Below are 25,228 nucleotides of genomic sequence, written 5' to 3'. Positions count from 1 at the left end.
GTAGGAGCAGTTGAGACCATACTTCTAGACCGGAACCCTGGTCCCTTTGGTTGGAGAGCATCAAATCCATGATGCATTGTGGGTAAATGGTGACTGAATTATCTACAAATAATATTCAGAAGTTAATTATGATCCAAGGTGATTTGTATATTAGTCAGTCGGCAATCGTCTGCAATGTCGAACAAGCCCATTATCTCTAGAAAGGGCGGTCTGGTAAACTCATAGGTCGGTATGGCGATACCACTGAGGTATAAAGAACGGAGCGACACTCTTTTTCTGTGGATTTGGCGTCACCTTCTGGACACAAAAATCACTAGTGGATCTGCAATCATCTAGTCAGGTCTGATTCTGTTTCCGGTTTGTGCCTGCACGCCGATTTTGCGATCTACGTTTGTGTTTTCCAAACAAACCCGGCGGATTTGAACGAGTATTTTGTTGTCATCATGTCGACTGCCCTCGAGAGCTACATCAACCGTATCCTTTCAACTAAATTCATTCTGGAACAGTCACTGAATGGGACTTTTGCTAATGAATCGCGTGATTATTGATGCGTGGCCGTGGGTGCTTTGGCCTGCTCGATTGAGCTTGGCTAACGTTAGCTAGCTAGCAATAGCATCACATATGGCTTTTTGGTAGAATGACTTGTACCTGCGAGCTAGTTAGTTAATAAAACGACGATAAAAAATCTTGAAATTATTTTGGAAGCAAACATAGGTGCATGTTCATCCAAATGTGATATTTAAGTAATAATGCCCGAGGAGGTGTGGAATATGGCCAATATACCACGGCTATGGGCTGTTCTTAAACACGACGCAATGCCGAGTGCCTGGATACAGCCCTTAGCCGTGGTATATTGGCCATATACCACAAACCCCCGAGGTGCCTTATTGCTATTATAAACTGTTTACAAACGTAATTAGAACAGTACAAATAAATGTTTTGTTATACCTGTGGTATATGGTCTGATATACCACGGCTTTCAGCCAATCAGCATTCAGGGCTTGAACCACCCAGTTTATAAGAGCAAGCTAACTATGGATTTGTCGCGCTTGGGCGGCAGTTAGACAGTATTGCTGCATGCGCAGCTTCTCATGAAATAGCAGCCTGGTCTCGATCAGACCGGTAGCGTCATTGCATCAATACTACATCAATTCTGCAGTCAAACTTTTTTCATTTTCATGCAGAGTGACACATCTCCTTCGCATAGAGTTGATCAGGCTGTTGATTGTAGCCTGTGGAATGTTGTCCCACTCCTCTTTTTTTATTTTTATTTGATTTTCTTTAGTCATTTTAGCAGACACTCTTATCCAGAGCGACTTACAGTTAGTGAGTGCATACATTTTTCATATTTCTATGGCTGTGCGAAGTTGCTAGAAATTGGCGGGAACTGGAACACTCTTGTACACGTCTATCCAGAGCATCCCAAACATGCTCAATAGGTGACATGTCTGAGTTTGCAGGCCATTTTCAGCATCCAGGAATTGTGTACAGATCCTTGCAACATGGGGCCGTGCTTTATCATGCTGAAACATGAGTTGATGGTGATGGTGGCAGATGAATGGCACGACAATGGGCCTCAGGATTTCGTCACGGTATCTCGGTGCATTCAAATTTCCATTGATAAAATGCAATAGTGTTCGTTGTCCGTAGCTTATGCCTGCCCATACCATAACCCCACTGCCACCATGGGACACTCGTGACATCAGCAAACCACTTGCCCACACAACGCCATACACGTGGTCTGCGGTTGTGAGGCCAGTTGGACGTACTGCCAAATTCTCTAAAACGACGTTGGAGGTGGCTTATGGTAGAGAGATGAACATTCAATTATCTGGCAACAGCTCTGGTGGACATTCCTGCAGTCAGCATGCCAATTGCACGCTCCCTCAAAACTTGAGACATCTGTGGCATTGTTGTGTGACAACTGCACATTTTGGTGGCCTTTTATTGTCCCCAGCACAAGGTGCACCTATGTAATGAGCATGCTGTTTAATCAGCTTCTTGATATGCCACACCTGTAAGGTGGATGGTATATCTTGGCAAAGGAGAAATGCTCACTAACAGGGTTGTAAAGAAATTTGTGCAAAACATTTTAGAGAAATAAGCTTTTTGTGCGTATGGAAAGTTTCTGGGATCTTTTATTTCAGCTCATAAAATATGGGACCAACACTTAACATGTTGCGTTTATGTTTTTGTTCAGTGTATGTACCACATAGAATGCACTACAACTGCCTCTGCAACGCAATGTTGCAAGGCAAGTGCAGCGTTCCATTGGAAATGAATGTACCAAAACGCATTGAAGCTGTTGGTCTGATCGAGGTGATAGACTAGACGTAATATATAGTAAACGTAAATCCGGGACACTCAAATTAGTATGATATGTCACGTTTGGTTACATAAGACAGAACGTTACTTAAGTAAAAAACGAAAGTAGGGTGGTTGGTCGGGCGTATAACGCCAACGTCTAGCAACCCAAAAGTTGCGTGTTCGAATCTCATCACGGACAACTTAAGCATTCAAGTTGGCAACTTTGCAACTACTTAGCATGTTAGCTAACCTTAACCCTTTAACCTTAACCCCTAGCTTAGCTAACGTTAGCCACAACAAATTGGAATTAGTAACATATCATACGTATTGTAATTCGTAACATATACAAAATGGATGATGGACATCCACAAATGAATACATACCATACGAAATGTAACATATATATATGAATTGGAGTGTCACAGATTTACGTTTACTATGTTACGTCTACCCCTGAGCCCAGGTTGGAAATAGTGTTCCAAATGTTTTCCTTAGCTGTTGTGTTTCAGGTACAGTGGCCATAGTTACATCAGATGGACGGATGATAGTGGTATGTCTCTAGCTACTTCACTGCTATACTCGGCTCCAGATCTGTGTGTCTGTATGTGTCCGAAGGGTTTTGACTGGACCATAAACCTGATTGTGTGTGTGTACTGTTTTGATTGGACCATTAATCTGATTGTGTGTGTGTGTGTGTTGCAGGGTACCCTGAAGGGCTTTGACCAGACCATCAACCTGATTCTGGATGAGAGTCATGAGCGTGTGTTCAGTTCCTCTCAGGGCGTGGAGCAGGTGGTCCTGGGACTATACATCGTCAGAGGAGACAACGTGTAAGTATCCTATCGACCCCTGGTTGAACTTTCACCCAAACGACCCCTTATGACCTCTTCCCCTCACTGTAACCCAGTTCGATTCTCTTCCCCGCTTCCCCAAGTGTGCGCTCGTTCATTCCCCATCAAGGACTTGGATTGGTAAAGAGACTGAGTGTCGACATTTCTGAAACCGTGAGGGGAATGAACACTTTAAGTGGACACTTTGGATAGGAGGGGGAGAATCAGACTTCAACACACAGTAGGACACCCAGGCCCAACTGCTCTCCTCTGTTTTGCAGAGCTGTGATTGGGGAGATTGACGAGGACACAGATTCTTCGCTGGACCTTGGGAACATCCGTGCTGAACCTCTTAACTCTATAGTCCACTGACCTCTCAACTCTGTGGTTTACTGACCCCTACACCTGAGGGATTGTGTGTGTGTGTGTGTGTGTGTGTGTGAAAGAGAAAGCTAGAAATAGAGTAGTGTTTCATTTATCACCACCTGCTCAGCCATAAGTGATGTCCCTGTCTGAAGAGCACAGTTTATCTTCCACCCTGAAGGACCCAGGGGACTAACGCTAGGATGGTGATGAATTTGTGGTGATATTTTTTAATAAAGTGTGTTTCGTTAAACATGAAGTGTGTGTTGTTACTCAACAACAATTGTGTGTGTGTGTGTGTGTGTGTGTGTGTGAGAAAGAGGGAGGAAGGGGCTGATATATAGTACCTTCAGAAAGTATTCATATCCCTTGACTTATTAAACATTTTGTGTTACAGCCTGAATTCAAAATGGATTCAATTGATTTTTTTTACACACAATACCCCATAATCACAAAGTGAAAACATGTTTTTAGAAATGAACACTTCTCTATATAAGGTCTCACAGTTGACAGTGCATGTCAGAGCAGGAACTGTCTAGAGCTCTGAGATGAGCCATATATCTAGAGTGTTGAAAGTTTCCAAGAGCACAGTGGTCTCCATCATTGGAAATTGAAAAAATATGGAACTAAGCAGACTGCCTAGAGCTGGCCGTTCGACCAAACTGAGCAACCGGGCAAGAAGGACCTTGGTCAGGAAGGTGACCAAGAACCCAATGACCACTCTGGCAGAACTAAAGCGTTCCTTGGCTAAGATGGAAGAACCTGCCAGAAGGACAAGTCTCTACAGCACTTCACCAATCTGGGCTTTATGGAAGAGTGGCCAGACGGAAGCTACTCCTGAGAAAAGGCACATGACAGCACGCCTCGAGTTTGCAAAAAGGCATGTGAAACACAGGGCGAAAGGCAAAATATTCTATGGTCTGATGAGATAAAAATGTAACTCTTAGGCCTGAATGCAAAGCGCTATGTCTGGAGAGAACACTGACTGGTCTCATAGACTAGACGTAACAGTAAAAGTACTTCTGCGACAACTCTAATTAGTATGATATGTTTGGTATGGTTACTTAAGGTCGGGGTGGATGGGTGGGCGTATAACACAAAACTAGCAACCCAAAGGTTGCGTGTTTGAATCTTATCACAGACAACTTTAGCATTTTAGCTAATTAGCAACTTTGCAACTACTTTTTAGCTACGTTGCAACTACTTAGCATGTTAGCTAACCCTTCCCCTAACCTTAACCCCTAGAGCTAGTTAGCATTAGCCACCTAGCTGTTAGCAACAACAAATTGTAATTCATGACATATCATACGTTTAATAAATTCGAAACATATCGTACAAATTGTAATTTGTCACAAATCATACAAAATGGATAATGGACATCCACAAATTAAGATACCATACGAAACGTAACATATCGTAAATGGAGTGTTTTGGATTTATATACACACAAAATAATACGAAATGCTCTGAGACCATGTTGAGAAAACCAGGCACAGCTCATCACCCATCTAACACCATCCCTACAGTGAAGTGTGGTGGCAGCATCATGCTATGGGGATGCTTTTCAGCGGCAGGGACTGGGAAACTGGCAAGGATAGAGGGATCAATAAATGGAGCCAAATACAGGCAAATCCTTGATGAGAACCTGCTTCAGAGTGCAAACGACCTTAGACTGGGGCAAAGATGTACATTCCAACAGGACAATGACCCCAAGCATACAGCCAAAGCAACGCTGGAATGACTTCAGAACAAGAATGTGAAAGTCCTTGAGTGGCCCAGCTAAAGCCCAGACTTGAATCCCATTGAAAATCTGTGGAAAGACTTAAAGATTGCTGTTCTCCGCCGCTCCCCATCTAATTTCACAGAGATGGAGAACAGAACAGAGCTTGAGAAAAGGAAGAATGGGAGAAAAAACCCAAATCCAAATGTGAAAAGCTGATACAGACATACCGAAGACGACGCAAAGCTGTAATCGCTGCCAAAGGTGCTTCTACAAAGTATTGACTCAGGGGTGTGAATATTTATGTCAATTGTATTTCTGTATTTCATTTTCAATACATTTGCAAAACATTTTTATATTGATTGAGATGTAGCCTACATTGGGCCTTTATGAATCTTACTTACTTTTGAAGCACATCTGAAGAAGGCAACCTTTTTCCTTTCTTTCTGTTCCACTAAACATTTGCATAATATTAAAGTTACCAGGTTGTTAGGCTCATGTATTTTTTTGATATTATAATAGAGATGTGTGGACATGTGGATTCATATTTAGAAGCAACTTGGAAAGCAGTATCGTTGTTGTTTTGGAAGAATCTGTTGAGTGCATGCTGAGAGAAACAGGCACAGCGTGGAGGAACTGTCTGTGTACTGCCTGCCTGTTGAGTGACAGGGCGGGGCGGGGCTTCAGCCTGTCTTGTTTGAGCAGTGTACAGACACAGATAGAACAATGAGACAGATATTTCACCAGATGTATAAATGTGAAGCATCCGCGTGGCGTTTCCACTCACTACCAAATATGGTAGTGAGAGGAAGCCCAGTGGCCGGCAGTGGGAGAAGATGGAACGAGATGGACTTCTGCACATTTTCTCATCTATGAAACATTTGATCTCAATACAGTTTTCTGTTCCCAAATGTAGAATATGTTATGAACAGAGTGGACTAAGTTTTGCAGAATTTACCCTTTGTCAAAGTAAAAAAAAAAATCAGTTGTTTAGAAGGAGTGCAAAGGCGAATTGAGTAGGCGTTCACTAGGATCTCGCTAGCTCGTGCTTTGCTCTGCCCACCTTCTTGCTTGTTCTGCCCACTATCACTCATTTGTTCCCATTTGAAATGACAGGCAGTGGTCTATTTGGTTTAGTTATAAAATCTTCGGTAGAGAAGAGTGTTGAGTGACAGGGGGCGGGGCTTCAGCCTGTCTTGTTTGAGCAGTGTAGAGTGAGAACGTTGAGGTGAAATATTGTTATGCATTGTTATGGATTTTTTTGTTGTTGCAGTGTTCCCAAAATAAAACTCAAAGTTGCACAGCAAAATATTTGGTAGAATATGCTACACATTTGGTGGCACTTTAGAGCCCTGCCAGAGGTCATACACCCTACACCAGGGGTAGGCAACTAGATTTTTGGCGGAGTGGATGGTCAGGTGGCCGGAACATAGTTATAATAATTTGTACACTGAAAATTTACCACAACTAAGCCCAAAAAGAGATTGTATTTGAAAATAACAATAATTTCATACCTTGATTGCATTGAGACATGATCATGTCTCTGTTTTTATTCGTGGGATACTTGGGAACAGATTTCCTAAATTAAACACATTTTTTGCTGAATTCCTGGTGATTTTAAGGAAAATCCTTGCCGACCCCTGCCCTACACAAACACACTAATGAAACTGTCAGTGAAACTGATGTCACACAGTCAGTTGTAGATCAACATCTGTCTTGGCTTACTGTGTGTGTTTCTGGATGAACTTTGAGCTTCATGACAGTTCCTGGAAATGGTTAACATCTTTTCAGTTTTCACAGAATCTTGTGTGACTTTATATGGGTGGTTCAGAGAGGACTCTGAGAGTGTGTAAAGAGCAGGAGGTACAGGCCAGTCTATTTCTCTACGCAGGACTTGCCATGCTTGCTTTAGTTCTGAAGTATACATCCTTTAAATAGATGGCACACTGGGATTCCCAAAGGCAAGTCATCTTCCAATCAAGCTTTAACATAGAGTGGATTGGTGTCACTACGGCAGGATGATTTCTGCCACTAGTGGCTGTGTGTGTAGCTGGTCGGCAGGGCCCAGTGTCAGCGCCCCTTGTAGGCTGAGTCTCTGCTCTGCGCTCAGCACCGGAGTCTCGTAGTGGATACGCAGCCATGGCTGCCCTGGGGTCAGAGAGCAAAGGTCGGGTCAGATTAGGGTGGCACAGACCCCTACACCCCTCACACCCCGACTAACACACGCGCACACTCAAAAACACACACACAAACACACACACTCACAGGGTCAGAGAGTTCTCACCTTTCTCCACATTCTGTCCCAAAGACACCAGAAGCTCCGCCCCCACGCTGTGATTGACAGGGTCTCCGGCCTTCGAACGTCCCGCCCCCAACCTGTGCAGCACCGTAGCAATGACCATGCCGTCTATGTCCAGCACTGTTCCTGCAGACAACAAAAGCCAAAGTCATGCAGTGTATACGTGTGTGTGTGCATTTGTGTATCTGTACCTGTGTGAATGTGTGTGTGTGTGTGTTACCATGGCCCTGTGTCTCCAGTTCTGACTGGTAGCGTGCCCGTCTCAGGATGCTGTGGTAGTCTGCGTAGGGGGAACAGAGGGATGCAGCGATCTGACTGGTTACTCCCTGACCAATCATCATGTTCTGGAACTTTTCCAGGGCTGACCCATTCTGCAGGGTCCTAGCGATCACCTTTTTACCCTCCTCCATGCTTCCTGCAAGGCCAGTCATCCACAACAGCATCCCACCTACACACACACACACACACACACACACACACACACACACACAAGCATTCACACGCACACACAGAAGCTTGACTTGAATTTGAAGGTAAAGACTTAAGAATGACTTGGAACTTCCACAGCTTCTGTTTATAGACTCTAGCTAAGCCCGAGCAGCACTGACATTCTAACTAGGTCTTGGTCTGCTTGGTCTTGGTCCAAAGGAACCAATTCACTGTGTGTGTGTGTGTGTGTGTGTGTGTGTGTGTGTTGTTGTGTGTGTTTGTGTGTGTGTGTGTATTCCTCACCCAGACTTGTGACCAGCTCCAGTATGTCGTCGGGGCCCCTCCCCTTTAGACACTCCAGGGACTCCATCACTTCCAGGGCGTTCCCCACACAGCGACCAATAGGACAGTTCATACGACTAAGCACCGCCCCCGTACGGATCCCCAGACTGTTCCCAACTGTCACCTGCAGGAGGGAATGGGGTCAAGGTAAGGGTCAGGGGCCAGGAGTTGGAGCAGGGGTGTCCTGGAGAGTCTGTTGCTTTTTGGTATGTCCTATTAAGACTTGACAACCAGGTGAGTTCCTAACTCATCAATGACCTTATTTGATCAATCATGTACAAGGCAGGAGTGAAAACATGGCCCTCCAGCAATTCCAACAAGAATGGGTTAAAGGTCAGGGGTTAATGTTAGGGTTACCAAGGACTGGGCCAGTGACTTGGCACTGCCCAGGTCTTTGTAGAGAGCTGCATTCCCAAACTTCACATCCAGAACCAACGCACTCAGAGACTCAGCACCCTTCTTAGAGATGATAGAGCCTGGAGTACACACACACACACACACACACACACACACACACACACACACACACACACACACACACACACACACACACACACACACACACACACACACACACACACACACACACACACACACACACACACACACACACAGTATTCAGATGTTAATTTCTCTACTTTGAAAGGTAGTCCAGTTTGCTGTTGTTGTTGTTGTTGTTGTTGGCAGACCTGTGATGAGCGGGAGGCTGTCGACAGTGGACGTAGCGTCTCTCAGAGCGTACATGACCTTGTCAGCGGGCACCAGGTTATCTGTCTGTCCTACAATGCAACAGCCAACCTCCTCCAGGATTCGCTGCAGCTGAGGATGGTGCCACAATTTCACAGGTTAATAACTCGTAAGTGAAAGTGTGTGTGTATGTTTGTGAGAGAGAGAGACAGAGACAGAGACAGAGACAGAGACAGAGACAGAGACAGAGAGAGAGAGAGAGAGAGAGAGAGAGAGAGAGAGAGAGAGAGAGAGACAGAGACAGAGACAGAGACAGAGACAGAGACAGAGACAGAGACAGAGACAGAGACAGAGAGACAGTACCTGTTGTACTGACTGATAGACGTTAAAGCCAGGGATGGACTCCAGTTTGTCGAGCGTGCCGCCTGTATGTTCCAGACCTCTGCCACTTATCATGGGCACCTATGGACACAGCTGCTGATAGTCACACACGCACACAGACAGACAGACACATGCACTGACGCACACACAGACACGTTTACAGCAGTGGCGGTCAATGCCGTTTAAGATGAGGGAGGACACTTTTTTTTGAATGAGCATGGCCTTATTTCTATTACAGCATATTGGATGACTCTCATTCATATTCCATTCACCCAGGTCAATGTAACAGCGATAGGTTTAGGCTACTACAGGATAATTTTCCCTGTACCCATCATGAGGTTGCTACAACCTAGCCTATGAATGAAAGTTTACAACGTAGGTGCACAGGTCGACAGAAATGTGAGAAATCAAGGTGACAGACAGTGACACATTCAATATTGCCTTGAACACTCTTGCCTGCATCTAGCTGATCTACGTTGTAATCATTAGTCCAACAGTTGCAAACGAGAGTTCAGGTACAGTATGTTTATCCCCATTTCGTTCCGTTTGCTTCTGTTTAACAGAATGAATGAATAGACCCCTGATCACACGCAAACACAGAACTAGCAGCCACATATAAACAGCATGATCACTTTGCTCGTTTTATATATAATTCCTTCTCGCATGTGCGCTCTCTCCTCCTCTCATCTTTTCCCCATCGCTGGTGGACTTCACAATACAACAACTGTCTGTGACCAGGCGAAAAAACCTTACCAAGCGTTAGTAAACGCGCTACAATCATGCAGTACAGTGTACAGCAAGCAGTTTAGCAGTTACACCGGTGGGCCCCGGTGGCAATAAATTCATAAAACCAAAGCTTACCTTGACTTGGAAGAGTTCCTGTGTTGGATAGCCAGAGCCATAGCATCCCTCTCTGTTTGAACCGGGTGTTTGAGTAGGCTAAATTAGCTAGCTACATTCACTAGCTAAGTCAAAAAAATACTACAAAATATAGCTCTTTCTCTCGCCCTCTCTCTTTTTCTCTCTCTCTCTTGCTTCTCCTGCAGTGCTAACTAGCTGTAGCATATGCTTTCAGTACTAGATTCATTCTCTGATCTTTTGATTGGGTGGACAACATGTCACTTCATATTGCAAGAGCTCTGATAGGTCCGGAAGTTGTCATAATTACTGTGTAAGTCTATGGAAGGGGGTGAGAACCATGAGCCTTCTAGGTTTTGTATTGAAGTCAATGTACCCAGAGGAGGAGAGAAGCTAGCTGTCCTCCGGCTACACCATGGTGCTACCCTACAGTGTGCTGTTGAGGCTACTGTAGACCTTTATTTTAATAAATTAATTGGTGACGTGAATATATTTAGTATAGTTTTATCTAAAAAGGTCCTCCCCTGCCTCCTCTGAGGAGCCTCCACTGGTTCACACACACACACACACACACACACACACACACACACACACACACACACACACACACACACACACACACGGTGTATCCAGGCAGGTACCTTGCAGCCGCAGGCGGCCAGAGCAGGAGCCAGCACCAGGCTGATCTTGTCCCCCACTCCACCCGTCGAGTGTTTGTCCACTACTAGCCCCTTCCACTCTGCCGGCCATGACATCACTTCCCCTGACATCATCATCTCCTTTGTCAGTGCGAGAGTCTCTTCCGCTACCATCCCCTGCTGCCAGATCGCCATCATCATGGCTCCTACACACACACACACACACACACACACACACATCAGCATTTCAACTGTAGAGCGCAGGTTTTGGCCTGAGCTTGACTATTGATACACAGTCTAAAGTGTGTGTGGGGGTCTTCCTATCTGCAGTGTGTGTGTGTGTGTGTGTGTGTGTGTGTGTGTGTGTGTGTGTGTGTGTGTGTGTGTGTGTGTGTGTATGTACCAATCTGGCTCTCTTGGATGGTCTCGTACTTGACACCCTGTACGAAGTCTCGGATCTCCCCCGCGCTCAGCCGTTCACCGTTCCGTTTCTTGCGGATGAGCTCGGGGAAAGTGGCTGTGCTCTGCTCGTGGTGCGCCATCCCTGCAGCTGACTGACACACAGCTGACTGACACACAGCTGCGCGTGACAAGTAGGATAGGAAAAGACAAATGAGGGATTGTTTTCAATCAATAAACAATTGTGTGTGTGCGTGTGTGTGTGTGTGTGTGTGTGTGCTTGTGGACAATAGCTTACTACAGTTTATCTGCTATCATCTGTTTATGGATGTCATTTTATGACTCATTTATGCACAACTGATTCAGGTTTGTTTTAAATGTTTGATTCAATTGTGTTTGTTTTAATTCTGCCATTATTCAAATGTCGTCGTTGAGGATAATAAAGCTTTCTAATGTAATCTTATCAACAGGTCTACAGCAATCAAATCATCATATTCTCATTTGTTGCCATGTGCCTTGGTAGAGTCATAATAACTATCAAACTAGTCAGGAATAGACCAAATCTATAACAGTTTTATGCAATTGCTTTCAAGTAAGGTTTTAAAAACTTCAGAGTTTCCTACCTGTACCTGAACGCTGCTCCTGAACACTGTCATGTCCTCCAACCTCGAGGACACAGCGGTCAAATACCCCTCTCTGTCTGTCTGTCTGTATGGATGGACTAGTGGCCAATGGGTGTGAGTGGTGGAGTGGGTCAGTTACTCATTAACAACTACAGTAGACACAACCCACCACGAGTCAGAAAGGGAAACAGTCATTTTGACCTAAATAAATCTGACCCTACCACATCCCTTCACCCCAATACCCTTACCCCCTCCCCTCCCCTCCCCTCCCCTAACCCTCACGCCTTACCTCCTTACCTCCCCTCCCCTCCTCTCACCCCATCCCCTAACCCTCACACCCTCCCCTCACAACCTCCCTCCCCAATACCCCCCCCCCTCACCCCCCCCCTAACCCTCACCCCCTCCCTCACAACCTCCCTCCCCAATACCCCCTCCACTCACCCCCTCCCCTAACCCTCACACCCTCCCCTCACAACCTCCCTCCCCAATACCCCCTCCCCTCACCCTCCCCTAACCCTCACCCACTCCCCCTCACTTCCTCCCCTAACCCTCACCCCCATCCCCTCCCCTCCCCCTAACCTCACCCCCTCCCTTCCACTAACCCTCACCCCCCTTACCCTCACCCCCTCCGCTTACCCCTCCCCCTTCCCCCTCACATCAAACCTATAATACAGTATATTAACTCTTTCCAGTATCATCTATCTTTACCTGTCTTCCTCTACCTGTATCCTCCCTGATCCTTACATCTGACCCCGGTCTTTACCTGTCTTCCTCTACCTGTATCCTCCCTGATCCTTACATCTGACCCCGGTCTTTACCTGTCTTCCTCTACCTGTATCCTCCCTGATCCTTACATCTGACCCCGGGTCTTTAACTGTCTTCCTCTACCTGTATCCTCCCTGATCCTTACATCTGACCCCCGGTCTTTAACTGTCTTCCTCTACCTGTATCCTCCCTGATCCTTACATCTGACCCCGGTCTTTACCTGTCTTCCTCTACCTGTATCCTCCCTGATCCTTACATCTGACCCCGGTCTTTACCTGTCTTCCTCTACCTGTATCCTCCCTGATCCTTACATCTGACCCCGGTCTTTACCTGTCTTCCTCTACCTGTATCCTCCCTGATCCTTACATCTGACCCCGGTCTTTACCTGTCTTCCTCTACCTGTACCCTCCCTGATCCTTACATCTGACCCCGGTCTTTAACTGTCTTCCTCTACCTGTATCCTCCCTGATCCTTACATCTGACCCCGGTCTTTACCTGTCTTCCTCTACCTGTATCCTCCCTGATCCTTACATCTGACCCCGGTCTTTACCTGTCTTCCTCTACCTGTATCCTCCCTGATCCTTACATCTGACCCCGGTCTTTACCTGTCTTCCTCTACCTGTATCCTCCCTGATCCTTACATCTGACCCTGGTCTTTACCTGTCTTCCTCTACCTGTCCCCTCCCTGATCCTTACATCTGACCCCGGTCTTTAACTGTCTTCCTCTACCTGTATCCTCCCTGATCCTTACATCTGACCCCGGTCTTTACCTGTCTTCCTCTACCTGTACCCTCCCTGATCCTTACATCTGACCCCGGTCTTTAACTGTCTTCCTCTACCTGTATCCTCCCTGATCCTTACATCTGACCCCGGTCTTTACCTGTCTTCCTCTACCTGTATCCTCCCCAGTCCGTACCTAACATCTGACCCCGGTCTTTACCTGTCTTCCTCTACCTGTACCCTCTCTGATCCTTACATCTGACCCTGGTCTTTACCTGTCTTCCTCTACCTGTACCCTCTCTGATCCTTACATCTGACCCCGGTCTTTAACTGTCTTCCTCTACCTGTATCCTCCCTGATCCTTACATCTGACCCCGGTCTTTACCTGTCTTCCTCTACCTGTACCCTCTCTGATCCTTACATCTGACCCTGGTCTTTACCTGTCTTCCTCTACCTGTACCCTCTCTGATCCTTACATCTGACCCCGGTCTTTACCTGTCTTCCTCTACCTGTATCCTCCCTGATCCTTACATCTGACCCCGGTCTTTACCTGTCTTCCTCTACCTGTATCCTCCCTGATCCTTACATCTGACCCCGGTCTTTACCTGTCTTCCTCTACCTGTATCCTCCCTGATCCTTACATCTGACCCTGGTCTTTACCTGTCTTCCTCTACCTGTACCCTCCCTGATCCTTACATCTGACCCCGGTCTTTACCTGTCTTCCTCTACCCGTACCCTCCCTGATCCTTACATCTGACCCCGGTCTTTACCTGTCTTCCTCTACCTGTATCCTCCCTGATCCTTACATCTGACCCCGGTCTTTACCTGTCTTCCTCTACCCGTACCCTCCCTGATCCTTACATCTGACCCCGGTCTTTACCTGTCTTCCTCTACCTGTATCCTCCCTGATCCTTACATCTGACCCCGGTCTTTACCTGTCTTCCTCTACCCGTACCCTCCCTGATCCTTACATCTGACCCCGGTCTTTACCTGTCTTCCTCTACCTGTATCCTCCCTGATCCTTACATCTGACCCCGGTCTTTACCTGTCTTCCTCTACCTGTATCCTCCCTGATCCTTACATCTGACCCCGGTCTTTACCTGTCTTCCTCTACCCGTACCCTCCCTGATCCTTACATCTGACCCCGGTCTTTACCTGTCTTCCTCTACCTGTATCCTCCCCAGTCCGTACCTAACATCTGACCTGTCTTCCCTCATGCCTTCCCTCATGGTTTTCACTAAAATATGAAAGACACATAATGGAACTTAATCAAAGCAATCCATAGGCCTATATACACCACTCACACCACATCTCACAAACAGAATGCCACTGTCTATGTATAACACGCACCTGTGTCCCTCAAGATAACCAGGAGAGGGTGCCATTGTGAAGAATCAAGAAATCCAATTCAGAAGATTTTAATGCGTAATTTACAGACAATCAATCACTAATCACCAATGTCAGGCATCACACAATTATAGTACTGTCAAACTCAATTAAATATTTAAAGGCAGCACTGTTAACGTGGGTCATCTGCAGATGTAAAAATAGTATTGTGATATGTAAAGAGGTTCAATAGTTCATATTAGTCAAGGGTGGAGTAGGCTTGCAGTTTCAAAATGGTGGTACCCTTCTTTATTTTTACATTTCCAAAGAACTGGTTAGGCTGACTAGTAAAGTACACAACTATTCACACGAGGTGAGGTCCGGCTGACTAGTAAAGTACACAACTATTCACACCAGGTGAGGTCAGGCTGACTAGTAAAGTACACAACTATTCACACCAGGTGAGGTCCGGCTGACTAGTAAAATACACAACTATTCACACCAGGTGAGGTCCGGCTGACTAGTAAAGTACACAACTATTCACACCAGGTGAGGTCCGGCTGACTAGTAAAGTACACAACTATTCACACCAGGTGAGGTCCGGCTGACTAGTAAAGTACACAACTATTCACACCAGGTGAGGTCCGGCTGACCAGTTAGGGCTTCCATCAATAGTAGAAAACAATAGAAACTAATGAATTAAGATTGTTCTCATTGTCAGCAGAAAAACATATTTAGTAGAAGGCCTGTGTGGCTGAAAGCACTGAACTGAGCATTTAGAGTTAGAGCAATTCGATGTTAGATCCCAAAGTGACTTCAGTCATACAGCAACACTCTGGTCCTGGTTAGCGATGGTAGGCATGGTTTGGTCCGGAGTAGGCCTGGTGTTGGTCCTCAGAGTAGGCTTGTCTTGGTTCAGGGTAGGCAAGGATTTGTTCAGGGTAGGCGAGGTTTGTATGTGCGTAGGGCTGGTTTGGTTCAGGATAGGCATGGTTTTGGTCAGGGTAGTCAGGGTCATCAAGGTAGTCAGGGTTTGGTTCGCGATGGTCCTCAGAGCGAATCAGCTGACTAACACATCTCAGCTTGGCTTTCTGACCAACAGTCTGGTATAGATACACATACACTATCAACTGGAGGACCTGTCACAAGAAAACAACCAACACAAGGACCTGTTTAACAACAACAACAGCAACAAACTGGAAAACCTGTCAATCAAGACAAATGTGAACAGTGGACTAGTGGGTGGGTGTATCTGTATGTGTGTGTGTGTGTGTGCATGTGTCTGTGTGTCTGTGTGTGTGCGTGTGTGGGTGTGTGTCTGTGTGTGTGTGTGTGCGTGTGTGTGTGTATGTGTTTGTCTGTGTTACCTGAATGATTAGCAGGCCCATGTCCATGCCCACTATTGTCAAAGTGTTCTCCTTCAGCCAATCAGTGATCATCTTTTGACAGCCCTGTAGCAACACACACACACTTGAAATGTCATTTTGTTGATACACACATCTTACAGGCTATTGGTAAATAATACAGATGGGAAACGTGTGTGTGTGTTAGTGTGCACTTGTTTTCCTACATTAAAGGTGTGTGTGTGTGTGTGTATGTGTGTGTGTGTGTGGTGTGTCAGCAGGCAACCGCAGGGTGCATGTGACGCGTCTAGTGCAGTAGTGCCTAGGTAGAGGTAAGTTGCATTCCCGCTTACCACATGCTTGCATACTCTCACTTACAGCTCGCTGCCGCCGGCTAGCCCTTGTGGTGTACGGGCCCACCTCTGTGTGGACACGCCCTGGCAGCCATCAACCACTGCCCCGCTGCCTTGTGGGTTAGTCTGGTACGACAAAGGCTAGGGGAGCACACCCTGAGAGAAAAGCAGCATGCTGGCGGCACGCGGTAGGCGGACGCCGACAGACTGGGGATCCGGCAGCCTCCTGCAGCTGAGGAAGATACTGGATGTCCTGGGTTTCCCACCTTGCCACTGGAATTTCACCTTCCTACAGTGAAGTAGTGCTGTTGGGGATTGCGCACCATCAGCGGTACTTTAAATAACTTCCTTTGCGCAGGTATCCCCTTCTGACCTCGGTGAAGCCATCAACCGGAAACCGGACTAAAGTCTGGCAGCCTTGGGGTGTTGGTAAGGGGGCAGGAGTGAATGCATCGGGAGCCCTTAATCAAACCCCTGCACGCCAGGGGACTTGAGTGGCAGCTACTCTCGGCAGACCCCTGTGTGACTCAGCAGCTCTATTTATGAGCCACACTGCTCACCCCAGCTGGGGAGAGGCCTAGAAAAGGTGGCCAAAAAATTGGCCACTCACTCCATCCTGGATAGGCTACCGCACCTATCGGGAGTTCCACTCGGCGGTTGGAAAATGCTAAAGAAAATAATTCCCCTGAAACTGCTGACATGGAACATCAGAACTCTTTTGAACACTGATGACAATAACGATAGATCCCATCGGAGAACAGCTCTGATTGGTGCAGAACTAAGGCGCTACAACATTGACATTGCTGCCCTGAGTGAGACCAGGTTCCTGGATGAAGGTTCCCTGGAAGAGGAGAGAGAAGGCTACACCTTCTTCTGGAAAGGTTACCCTCTGGGTGGACAACATCAGCACTGTGTGGGACTGGCAATTAAGTACAGCCTTTTACCCAGCCTCACCGAAACACCTGTCGGCATAAGTGAAAGACTCATGTCTCTCTGTATCCCCATAGCGTCTGCACTGCACCTGGCTTGAGAAAGCTGCAGTAAGGGACGAGTTCTGTCACTCTCTCACTGAAAGGCTGAAGGAGATTGAGCCTCTTCTGAGCAGAGAGGACCCCATGGACCAGAAGTAGGCATCTATCAGTGCTCTAACAGGCAGCGGCACACTCCATTGGCTACAGAGGTAGGAAACATCAGGAACTGGTTTGATGAGAACTCGGACACCATCACAACCTTACTGGACAATATGCCCAAAGCACACAGGGCTACTCTCAACAGCCCCATCTGCTACCCTCTGTCAGCAATGGCATGCATCACGCAAGGAAGTGCAAACAACCTTGCATGCTCTGCAGCACAGGAAATCAACATTAATGCCGACAAAAACGACATGCACAATTTCTACAACTCAGCTAAAGCTATCTATGGCCCTATAAGTTGTTCCATCACCCCCCTGAAAACAGCTGATGGTCTGACTCTTCCAAGAGGTGTTATCAGCAATCAGTTCGCTCAAGAACAACAAGACTCCTGGCGCTGACAGCATCCCTGCTGAGCTACTTTAGATGGGAAGTTACTTCTACACCAGAACTCTCCACCAGTACATCACTGAGGTTTGGGATCGGGATATCGTCCGCCGAACGGTGGCAGGATGCAAACATTGTCACCATCTATAAGAACAAGGGTGACAAGTCAATCTGCGGCAGCAGCCGGGGGGGGAATCCCATCCTGGCCAAGGTGATGCTACACAGGCTGGTGGACAACATCACAGAGGAACACCTGCCAGAGTCACAATGCGGCTTCAGAAAGAACAGGAGTACGGTCGACATGATATTCACGGCACGGCAACTCCAGGAGAAGTGCAGTGAACAACATCAGGACCTTTTAATGTTCTTTGTCGACCTCTCCAAGGCCTTTGACACTGTGAGCAGGGAACTACTATGGGGCATTCTTCTCTTTGCCAGTTCCATGATGGGATGATGGCTCGGGTGGCCATAGGAGGGCAGGAGTCAGTGCCTTTTGGAGTAAGCATCGGTGTGAGGCAGGGGTGTGTGCTGTCACCTGTACTCTTTCACATCTTCCTCCTATGTGTCACCCAGCTTCTCCACAAGGAGCTTGAGGACAGCAGCTGCAGTATGCTGATGACTTTGCTCTTGTGGCCCACACTCCAGAAGACCTTCAGTCCGTCCTTGTAGCGGCTGTGAGGGTCTATAGCAGGATGGGACTGTCTATCAACACCACCAAGACAGAGGTGGTCTGCCAATGGCGATCCAGCCCTCCAACCACCATGCCTGTCTTCACCATTGAACACAAATCACTGGCAATAGTCCCTTCAAATACCTGGGCAGCATCCTCTCGGAGGACTGAAGCATCGACCTCGAAATTCAAAACAAGATCAAGCAAGCATCAGCTGCCTTCAGGAAACTCAGACGCAGGGTCTTCCAAAACAGCCTCTCCACCGCGACACTAAAGTCGTCGTCTATCAAGCCGTCTGCATCACCACACTTCTTTACAGCTGTTCTATCAAGCCGTCTGCATCACCACACTTCTTTACAGCTGTTCTATCAAGCCGTCTGCATCACCACACTTCTTTACAGCTGTTCTATCAAGCCGTCTGCATCACCACACTTCTTTACAGCTGTTCTATCAAGCCGTCTGCATCACCACACTTCTTTACAGCTGTTCTATCAAGCCGTCTGCATCACCACACTTCTTTACAGCTGTTCTATCAAGCCGTCTGCATCACCACACTTCTTTACAGCTGTTCTATCAAGCCGTCTGCATCACCACACTTCTTTACAGCTGTTCTATCAAGCCGTCTGCATCACCACACTTCTTTACAGCTGTTCTATCAAGCCGTCTGCATCACCACACTTCTTTACAGCTGTTCTATCAAGCCGTCTGCATCACCACACTTCTTTACAGCTGTTCTATCAAGCCGTCTGCATCACCACACTTCTTTACAGCTGTGAAGCCTGAGTCACTTACAGTCACCACAACAAGCAGCTCGAGCGATTCCACATAAGATGCCTGCAGTGCATCCTGGGAATCACCTGGTGCGACCGTGTGCCCCATACAGATATACTTGCTAAGACCAACTGCAAGAGTATGGAGGCCATGGTCACCTGACACCAACTGCGCTGGCTTGGGCATGTCATTAGAATGTCTCAGGAGCGCTTGCTGCGGAAGATCCTATATGGCCAGCTACATGTTGGCCGGCGGTCTGCAGGGGGACAGATGAAGCGCTACAAGGACCAGCTGAAAACGTCACTGAAGAAGTGCAACATCAAACCCACTGACCTAGAGGACGCTGCTGCCAACCGTTCCACCTGGCGGCAGCTCTGCCAGAGCGGTGTACAGAGGAGGAGGAGAGGAGCACAAAGAAACAGCAAAAACAGCTCAGGAGACATACAGCCATGCCTGCCCCCACCAACACAGACTGAAACATACAACCATGCTGCCCCCTCCAACACAGACTGAGACATACAACCATGCTGCCCCCTCCAACACAGACTGAGACATACAGCCATGCTGCCCCCACCAACACAGACTGAGACATACAGCCATGCTGCCCCCACCAACACAGACTGAGACATACAGCCATGCTGCCCCCACCAACACAGACTGAGACATACAACATTTACATTTACGTCATTTAGCAGACGCTCTTATCCAGAGCGACTTACAAATTGGTGCATTCACCTTATAGCCAGTGGGATAACCACTTTACAAGATTTTATTTTTGTTATTTTTTTTGGGGGGTGGGGTGGGGTAAGGGGGGGTAGAAGGATGACTTTATCCTATCCCAGGTATTCCTTAAAGAGGTGGGGTTTCAAGTGTCTCCGGAAGGTGGTGAGTGACTCCGCTGTCCTGGCGTTGTGAGGGAGCTTGTTCCACCATTGGGGTGCCAGAGCAGCGAACAGTTTTGACTGGGCTGAGCGGGAACTGTGCTTCCGCAGAGGTAGGGGGGCCAGCAGGCCAGAGGTGGATGCAATGCCCTCGTTTGGGTGTAGGGACTGATCAGAGCCTGAAGGTACGGAGGTGCCGTTCCCCTCACAGCTCCGTAGGCAAGCACCATGGTCTTGTAGCAGATGCGAGCTTCAACTGGAAGCCAGTGGAGTGTGCGGAGGAGCGGGGTGACGTGAGAGAACTTGGGAAGGTTGAACACCAGACGGGCTGCGGCATTCTGGATGAGTTGTAGGGGTTTAATGGCACAGGCAGGGAGCCCAGCCAACAGCGAGTTGCAGTAATCCAGACGGGAGATGACAAGTGCCTGGATTAGGACCTGTGCCGCTTCCTGTGTAAGGCAGGGTCGTACTCTCCGAATGTTGTAGAGCATGAACCTACAGGATCGGGTACAACCATGCCTGCCCCCTCCAACACAGACTGAGACATACAACCATGCCTGCCCCCTCCAACACAGACTGAGACATACAACCATGCCTGCCCCCTCCAACACAGACTGAGACATACAACCATGCCTGCCCCCTCCAACACAGACTGAGACATACAACCATGCCTGCCCCCTCCAACACAGACTGAGACATACAACTATGCTGCCCCCACCAACACAGACTGAGACATACAACCATGCCTGCCCCCTCCAACACAGACTGAGACATACAATTATGCTGCCCCCACCAACACAGACTGAGACATACAACCATGCTGCCCCCTCCAACACAGACTGCACATGCCCCACCTGCAATAAAGTTTGTGGATCTCGGATTGGACTCTACAGTCACCAAAGAATTCACTGTTAACTCAAAAGTGGAAGTCATCATGGTATACGATGGACTAACATAACATAATGTAATGTGTGTGTGAGAGAGAGAGAGAGAGAGAGAGAGAGAGAGAGAGAGAGAGAGAGAGAGAGAGAGAGAGAGAGAGAGAGAGAGAGAGAGAGAGAGAGAGAGAGAGAGAGAGAGAGAGAGAGTCTGTACCTGTGGATGGATGTGTGTTTCATTTCCATTTCCAAACAGCGTTGTGCTGTATCCAGAGATGGCAGGACAGTCCGTGGTGTTGAAACAGGAACAGGGAAACACCTCTGTCAGACTGGTGTTCATAATGAACAAGTTCCCCTGCCAGTCATTAGGAACCTGCATACCACAGCAGTGCCCCTACACACACACACATTCACACACACGCATGCACGCAATTGGTCAGTTTCGCCTCGCCTCATCTTGACTTTTAATGTGGACCATATTTCACAATTGCTGTCATACATACATAGCGCTGTACATCATCCAGAAGCTTCCAATGTCGTTGATTGTCAGGGTTTGTTCCATATTCAGTCATGGTCTTATTCACTTCCATTTTCATCTCTGATGTGATCTGTAAGAGCAAAACACATGTCTGTATGTCTGTCTGTCTGTCTGTCTGTTTGCCTGTCTGTCTGTTTTCCTGTCTGTCTGTCTGTCTGTCTGTCTGTTTGCCTGTCTGTCTGTCTGTCTGTCTGTCTGTCTGTCTGTCTGTCTGTCTGTCTGTCTGTCTGTCTGTCTGTCTGTCTGTCTGTCTGCCTGCCTGCCTGCCTGCCTGCCTGCCTGTCTGTTTGCCTCTGTCTGTCTGTCTCTGTCTGCCTGTCTGCCTGCCTGCCTGTCTGTCTGTCTGTCTGTCTGTCTGTCTGTCTGTCTGTCTGTCTGTCTGTCTGTCTGTGTAGCAACAAAGGAGTTATCATAGTACTATGCAACAACATGTTAATACAGAACATTTCCTCTGAGAAGCTTAATGCAAGGTCCTGGACATACCTTTTCACGCGATAACAAAATGATGAAGGTGACAAACAGCTGACCAAGGACGATGCAGATCAGGAAGCCCATATACTGAGAGGAAAGATAAGACAGAGAGTTGACTAATATCAGTTAGATCACCACATACACTAGAAGCTTAAGATGAGTCACGTGTGTGTGTGTATGTGTGTGTTAGACTAACACACACACACACACGAGACTCAGTATGCTGGTTATGTTTAATGTGATGATTACGTGTTGCGCAAATAGAGTATACGATTATTATAAATATACGTACTGTAGGCTAATAATAATTGTGCCCTGCCCTCCCATGCATTTCATATGCCCCCCTTAAGACTGAGGACTGGCGACGGGTCTGGTGTTAGTGATGCGCGGGTCAGCTGTTTGTTCCAACAAGCTCTCACAATCTCACTGCAGAATCAGACGTTTGTCCATAAATGTCGAATTTCAAGGGATAAGTTTTGGCAACCGCCCGACTATATGTGATAAAGTGCAAATCTGAGGCCCGCACCCGACCCTAACCTGCAAATATAGAAAATACGCTGTACAGTTCCCTTTTTTTCTCTTGAACATGTATTTATTTATTGATAGACATGAATTGCGCAATAATTATACATTGATGGATTTCTTTATGCATTGTTTTTTCTTTATTCAACCCACCTGCCGCTGCTGCCGCCCGCCCTTCATCCACACAATATTTCATGACCCTAAACCCACCCGCCCCCTGGATATAACCGCGGGGACTACGGGTTATGAGTCAACCCACGCATCACTAGTGTGTGTTTGCGTTATTATGACTGTAACATGACCACTCACCAGTAGCAGGAAGAACCTGTTCTCCAGTTGGGCTCCCACACACCCCACAATAGTGACACCAACCACCATCAGTCCGATGATGAACAGTCCCCCAGCTACAGTCTTCACCTCAACTACACACACACACACACGCACACACACGCACAGACACACACACACGCACGCACACACACACGCAAACACATGCACACACGCACACACACACACACACGCACACGCACACACACACGCACACGCACACACACACACGCACGCACGCACGCACGCACACACACATGCAAACACATGCACACACGCACACACACACACACACAAGCATACGCACACTTGCACAAGCACACACACAAGCACACGCACACACACACAAGCACACACACACAAACAAAAATACAGGTTTCAGTGTGTTTTCAGAGGAACAATCATACCCCCTTGTCTCTCTCATAACATTTGAGTTAATATAGAAACTCTGAAATGTGATAAATGGCAATTCTCTGTCCAGAATAACTTACCAGAGCTGAGAACAGCAATGAAATTGTCTTTGTCAAACAAGATCCATACCGCACATCCAAAGATACAGAGCCCCAGAATCTGTGTAGTGGATTTAGAAAGCTGCATGTCACTTTCATATGTAGTACATCAAGCCCTAATGTTGAGAGGCAAAGCCACATCTCTCGATCGTTTAAAGAAAATTCAGATGATGAATGCTAGTTGGTTAAGATTAGGGTTAGGTTGAATTCTCCATCTTTTTTTGTTCTTACCAGGAAAACAGAGTTGAAAACTGCTGCAAAGAATTTCAGAATTTGAAACTTGTCGTCCACCTTCATGATGTCTTCCTGATATTTGATCTGTGGTAACTTCTCACATTACTTCTCACTCACACGGCGACGGGCAACAGCAATGGCAGCCAAACCTATTTTCTCTCACCTCCCTATCTGCCTGACTACTGTTAAGGTAATGCTTCACTTGGTAGGTGCCATTTCCTGGTTCCATCACCTTGGGAACAGAGTCCAGTTCCTTGTTGTTCTTAATAATTAGCTACACCTGTCGCTGTGCAAACACAGACACAGACACACACACACACACACACACGCATGAAGGCACACACACACACACACACACACACACACACACACACACACACACACACACCCACACATGAAGACACACACACACCCACGCATGAAGGCACACACACACACACACACACACACACACACACACACCCACGCATGAAGGCACACACACACACACACACACACACACACACACACACCCACACATTAAGGCACACACACACACACACACACACACACACACACACACACCCCACACATTAAGGCACACACACACACACACACACACACACACACACACACACACCAACGCATGAAGACACACACACACACACACACACCTACTACCTACCTACCTACTTACTTTCCTGATACTTGAAGTACTGTAGTCCTGGACCCTATGTCCTAGTAGCCTATGGGACAATGTTATCGTTATGGCATGGGTTTGAATCCCGGGTCTGCCATGGTAGGGATAACCTACATTTTGTGACACACAAAGTCAGCATGCTTTTTAGGCTTTGCTACAGAACAACAAACTGATGTTTTGAGAGCAGTGGAGGCTGCTGAGGGGAGGACAGCTCATAATAATGGCCTGAATGGAGTGAATGGAATGGTATCAAACACATGGTTTTCATGGTTTTCATGTGTTTGATACCATTCCATTCACTCCATTCCAGCCATTATTATGAGCTGTCCTCCCGTCAGCATTCTCCACTGTTTGAGAGACATAATTACAGTTTTTTCCTATTGCTAACACACTAAAATGACATGCACAGCACAATTATTTAAACTGACACACAGAGAGCAAAACCTCTTCTCAAGTCTCCAAAAGTCTAAACACATTTTCTGCTTTACACACATTTTGCAATTCAAAATGGCACTTTTTAAATGCACTGCACATGGTTCTCTGCATAAGACACAACAATCTGACATAAAGTCATATGTTTGCCATTTCAAAACACTGCCATTCAAAATGACACTACATGAGCTAATAGGCCACCATGTGCCACCTGGCCAAACACCTCAATGGTTAATTGTTACCACTTAAATCAGGAAGTAAGCACTATGAAAAGACCACAGGTGAGCGCCTTTTGTTTTACCACAACAATGGAAGACGTTGCAGAGAGAGGAAGAGGAAGAGGAAAAGGGAGGGTGAGAATGAGAGGGGGAGGAAGAGTGAGAGGTAGGGGTAGAGCTGGTAGAGGAGTTCATGGC

At 47.1% G+C, this 25,228-nt stretch overlaps 3 protein-coding genes across 3 annotated transcripts; 1 reads left to right on the top strand and 2 right to left on the bottom strand.

Moving 5' to 3' along the window:
• The first annotated feature begins 277 nt into the window (after nucleotides 1-277).
• On the top strand, nucleotides 278-3,753 carry LOC121568419 (U6 snRNA-associated Sm-like protein LSm8). Its single transcript, XM_041878960.2, has 4 exons — nucleotides 278-474; nucleotides 2,817-2,857; nucleotides 3,010-3,137; nucleotides 3,419-3,753. Exons 1-4 carry the CDS (start codon nucleotides 444-446, stop codon nucleotides 3,507-3,509), a joined length of 291 nt encoding a protein of 96 aa, XP_041734894.1. The 5' UTR covers nucleotides 278-443; the 3' UTR covers nucleotides 3,510-3,753.
• Nucleotides 3,754-6,739: 2,986 nt separating this feature from the next.
• LOC121568087 (thymidine phosphorylase-like) lies at nucleotides 6,740-11,950 on the bottom strand. The gene is made up of 10 exons (XM_045216446.1): nucleotides 11,877-11,950; nucleotides 11,258-11,434; nucleotides 10,858-11,060; nucleotides 9,341-9,439; nucleotides 8,980-9,109; nucleotides 8,648-8,766; nucleotides 8,252-8,414; nucleotides 7,740-7,967; nucleotides 7,505-7,645; nucleotides 6,740-7,368 (listed from the first exon to the last, which is right to left on the bottom strand). Exons 2-10 carry the CDS (start codon nucleotides 11,394-11,396, stop codon nucleotides 7,229-7,231), a joined length of 1,362 nt encoding a protein of 453 aa, XP_045072381.1. The 5' UTR covers nucleotides 11,397-11,434; nucleotides 11,877-11,950; the 3' UTR covers nucleotides 6,740-7,228.
• A 2,813-nt stretch (nucleotides 11,951-14,763) lies between these two features.
• On the bottom strand, nucleotides 14,764-23,906 carry LOC123485490 (leukocyte antigen CD37-like). The gene is made up of 8 exons (XM_045216444.1): nucleotides 23,699-23,906; nucleotides 23,450-23,528; nucleotides 22,941-23,053; nucleotides 22,122-22,196; nucleotides 21,604-21,708; nucleotides 21,318-21,494; nucleotides 16,055-16,138; nucleotides 14,764-15,826 (listed from the first exon to the last, which is right to left on the bottom strand). The coding sequence occupies exons 1-8, from the start codon at nucleotides 23,762-23,764 to the stop codon at nucleotides 15,533-15,535; spliced, it is 993 nt and encodes a 330-aa protein (XP_045072379.1). The 5' UTR covers nucleotides 23,765-23,906; the 3' UTR covers nucleotides 14,764-15,532.
• Between the last annotated feature and the right edge of the window lie 1,322 nt (nucleotides 23,907-25,228).

Source organism: Coregonus clupeaformis, unplaced genomic scaffold (genome assembly GCF_020615455.1).
Source record: "Coregonus clupeaformis isolate EN_2021a unplaced genomic scaffold, ASM2061545v1 scaf0712, whole genome shotgun sequence".
Classification (NCBI taxonomy): Eukaryota; Metazoa; Chordata; class Actinopteri; order Salmoniformes; family Salmonidae; genus Coregonus; species Coregonus clupeaformis.
This window is presented reverse-complemented; position numbering and strand designations above follow the sequence as displayed.

Coding starts and splice junctions, on each gene's coding strand:
- LOC121568419 (XM_041878960.2), top strand. CDS start 444: ATGTCGACTGCCCTCGAGAGCTACATCAACC. Junction 475..2,816: donor CCTCGAGAGCTACATCAACC/GTATCCTTTCAA, acceptor GTTGTGTTTCAG/GTACAGTGGCCATAGTTACA. Junction 3,138..3,418: donor ATCGTCAGAGGAGACAACGT/GTAAGTATCCTA, acceptor TCTGTTTTGCAG/AGCTGTGATTGGGGAGATTG.
- LOC121568087 (XM_045216446.1), bottom strand. CDS start 11,396: ATGGCGCACCACGAGCAGAGCACAGCCACTTTCCCCGAGCTCATCCGC. Junction 7,646..7,739: donor ACTGGAGACACAGGGCCATG/GTAACACACACA, acceptor TGTTGTCTGCAG/GAACAGTGCTGGACATAGAC. Junction 7,369..7,504: donor GGGACAGAATGTGGAGAAAG/GTGAGAACTCTC, acceptor CTCTGACCCCAG/GGCAGCCATGGCTGCGTATC.
- LOC123485490 (XM_045216444.1), bottom strand. CDS start 23,764: ATGAAGGTGGACGACAAGTTTCAAATTCTGAAATTCTTTGCAGCAGTT. Junction 23,054..23,449: donor CATTGCTGTTCTCAGCTCTG/GTAAGTTATTCT, acceptor GTGTGTGTGTAG/TTGAGGTGAAGACTGTAGCT. Junction 15,827..16,054: donor TGGGCCTGCTAATCATTCAG/GTAACACAGACA, acceptor TTCTTGTGACAG/GTCCTCCAGTTGATAGTGTA.